A 3,249-nucleotide genomic window follows, 5' to 3' on the forward strand; every position below is an offset into this window, starting at 1 on the left:
CACTGTTGGGGGCCTGGATCAGCTGATGGCTCCCAGCCATGGAGGCATATGGTGCTGCTCTACCGCTGCTCCCAGCTGGGGGGGGTGTCTAATGCACCCCTGAGGGTGCATTAGCAGCAGCTAATCATGCTCCTAGCCTTGGAGGCACATCAGAGTCCTTGACATCGATGGTCCTCCAAGGCTGGGAGCTGATATGCACTGTCAGCCTCCAGAGCATGTGAGAGTCAAGGGGTACCATGTACTCTGAAGGCTGGGAGCCCCAAGCCTGGGCACATATTCAGTGAATGGTATGATAGGAACCAACCACAGAAGTTATTAGCCATTTTTTTGTGTAATAACTTGGTGGCTTATTCCTTGTTTTATCATGCCATTAACTGCATTAACCTGTGGCCAGGTAACATGTGCCTGAAACACAGATTAGAAAAGAAGTGCTGCATGATTCATTTCAAATTGAGTTTTAAGTCTAGGAATGCCATAGAACTGAATCTTAACATTCCCAGCCTACAAAAGGTTGCGAATAGTTATTTTAGTAACTAACTCCTAAAAAAACCCCACATTTAAAAATCAGCTGAGCATATGAGCAGTTTTTGAGGGAGTCTGAACTTCTGCAATAAAATTAGTATTTCTACCTGGAGAGACAGGCCTTATCGACAGCATGATAAAGACTTTCATCTGGATACTGAGATAGCCGTCGACAAATTCGTAATAACTGTCGTGTGGATAAAGATGATGCCAGTGACTGTGCCTATCAGAAATAAAAGGTAATTTTAATTCCAAGTCCTCTTTCGTTTAAACTGGAACACACAAGAAAGAATAATTTACTCCGTAAGCAATCATTTCAACGTTTTGTTCTTAAACAGGTGTTTTCATCTTCATTTCTCAGTTTCTGCCTCTTAATTCTTTAGGGGTCATAATTTAGTATTTTTGACAGAAATGCATTACCATGGAAATCATGATGTCACCAGAATATCAGCTTTCTCATTATAGTAGAAGAAAAAGGGTGCCAGAGAAGTTATAGGTAGGGACAAGTGTAATTCAGGCTGCGGCAGAGGGAAAAGTTGGCTCCCTGCAGGATCGCTGGAGATCATTTCAGGTGTTTTTTAGGGCCGGCTCTTGCAAGCCTCTGATTGGCTGAGGGAGCCCGTCATGGGGCTGACCTCCATTGAACAGCAGCATACAGGCTGTTCTTCAGCTGTTTTAAAAAAGTCAAGCTCACCACTTAGAATTCTAAGTGAAATCATAATAAATAAACTTAATCAAACAACAACTTTTAACGAGTGCTAACTTTTACGGTTTCCTCCCACCTGGCACTGGTCTCCTGAGCCCCCCTCTGCCCTGCTGTGCAGAGAAGGGGAGGGGGAAATTCTCCTCCACTCCTGTGCAGCGGCAAAGCAAAGCAGGACTCAGGAGAGCTGTGCAGAGTGGCGGGGGAAGCCCCTGCAGCAGAAGCGCCCCATGCCCAGCTGTGAGGCCAGGCACCCAGCATGTCTATGCCTGCAGCCCCTAGGACAGGGGATACTTACCTGCTCTGCTCTGGGCAGGGCTTTTAAACTCCCTGCCAAAGTGGGGAATTGAACAACCTGATTGGCTGAGTCCTGGGAGGGGCTCAGCCTGTACTAGGCTGCCCCTGGAAACATGTGGGGCTTTCGCAGTGTTTCCAGGGCTCTGCTACCTTTCTTCTCTGCACTTCAGATAAGGTTTTTCGTTTAGTTTTTTACTTTATTCCCTGCCTTCCGTGTCCTATGGTTTCAGGCCATTTCCAGCCAAACTGTAGTTTTCTGGGGCTTCAGGGGAAAACGCTAAATTTTGGGCTTTGCCCTGAAATATACTGAAGCCCAAATAATAGCAGTCCCTAGGTATAAGTTCAGAAATTCCTTTGAAAATTTAATTTGGGTCAACAGAAATTCTTTCTTTATATAATCTCAAGCACATACAATCTCAAATGGAAAAAATGAAAATATCCTCCTAGTAAACTTAAAATATTCTCCGAGTAAAATGTAAATCAAAACCAATCTTTTTCTGTGAAATCTTTCAACTTTGAAAATGAGGCACTTACTGTTCAAAAACATATTATTAAAAATTTTCCAATCAGTACTATTACATTGCATAAAGGCTACTTTCTAACATATGAAAGATCCAGGTTAATATTTTGAAAAAAGCTTAAGTAACTGCACTTTATATTCCATTTTCTAAAAAAAAAAACTTAAAAAATTAGAAACTTTAAAAGATTTAGGTTCCTGGGTTACTCTACAATTTTCTGACGACAGACATTTTCAAATGAAATGTAGGCTTTCTGGATCAAACAACTGTTTGGTAGGGCTGCGCAAAATTTCACCGCCAGTTTTGTTTCGATGTTACTTCAACTTGTTTTGAGGCTGAAACAGCAAAATCGAAACGGAAGAGAGATGGTTGACAGCCTCGAAACAAAATAAGGCAGGTTGAAATGTTTCACTGCTTTGATGCTGTTTCGACGTTTTGCCCATAGGCTATGATGCAGAAGGTTGAAACAGCAAAACCATTGCAAAAAAGTGATTCTCCTGCTCTATTCGGCTCTACTTGGCATTGGTGAAACCGCAGCTGGAGTACTGTGTTCAGTTCTGAGCTCCACGCTTTAACAAGGATGTGGTAAAGCTTGAGAGAGTCCAGAGAAGGGCTACCCATATGATCATAGACTTGCACAGCAAGCCATATGAGAAGAGGCCAAGGGACCTGGGTCTCTTCAGCTTGAAAAAGAGAAGGCTGAGAGGGGACTTGGTAGCAGCTTACAGCTACATCAGAAACGTACATCTAGGGCTCAGTAAACTGTTCACCAGGGCACCTTTGGGGAAAACTAGGAGTAATGGTCACAAACTCCTGGAAGATCGTTTCAGGCTCATTTCAAGCTCAACATTAGGAAAAACTACTTCACAACCAGGGTGTCCAGACTGTGGAATAAGCTCCCTCCTGAGGTGGTGTGATCAACTACCCTGGAAATCTTCAAGAGGAGACTGGACAGTCACCTTGCTAGGGTCACCTGACCCCCAGTTATATTTCCTGCTTGGTGCAGGGGGCTGGTTTTGCTGGAGACACACTGATTGATGCATGCCAGAGTATTGTTAGCCCTGCTGGCTACAGCATCGCCCTGCTAGCTCATGTTCATACTGTGGTCAATTATTACCCCCAGGTCTGTGGTGGCAGGTGATGGGGGATCTTCAGTCCTACTGCCTGATGAGAGGCAGCAGTTGCACAAGCAACCACGTCCCAAGGTTT

The 3,249-nt window shown here is 44.1% G+C and overlaps 1 protein-coding gene across 1 annotated transcript in view; it reads right to left on the bottom strand.

Annotated features, from left to right (window-relative positions):
• VWA8 (von Willebrand factor A domain containing 8) overlaps window positions 1-3,249 on the bottom strand; it is a 313,781-nt gene that overhangs the window by 197,666 nt on the left and 112,866 nt on the right. The window contains exon 17 of the mRNA XM_025196153.1: window positions 630-745. Coding sequence (XP_025051938.1) covers window positions 630-745 — 116 coding nt within the window. The remainder of the gene's footprint in view (window positions 1-629; window positions 746-3,249) is intronic.

This window comes from Alligator sinensis, unplaced genomic scaffold, assembly GCF_000455745.1.
Source record: "Alligator sinensis unplaced genomic scaffold, ASM45574v1 scaffold59_1, whole genome shotgun sequence".
Taxonomy (NCBI): Eukaryota; Metazoa; Chordata; order Crocodylia; family Alligatoridae; genus Alligator; species Alligator sinensis.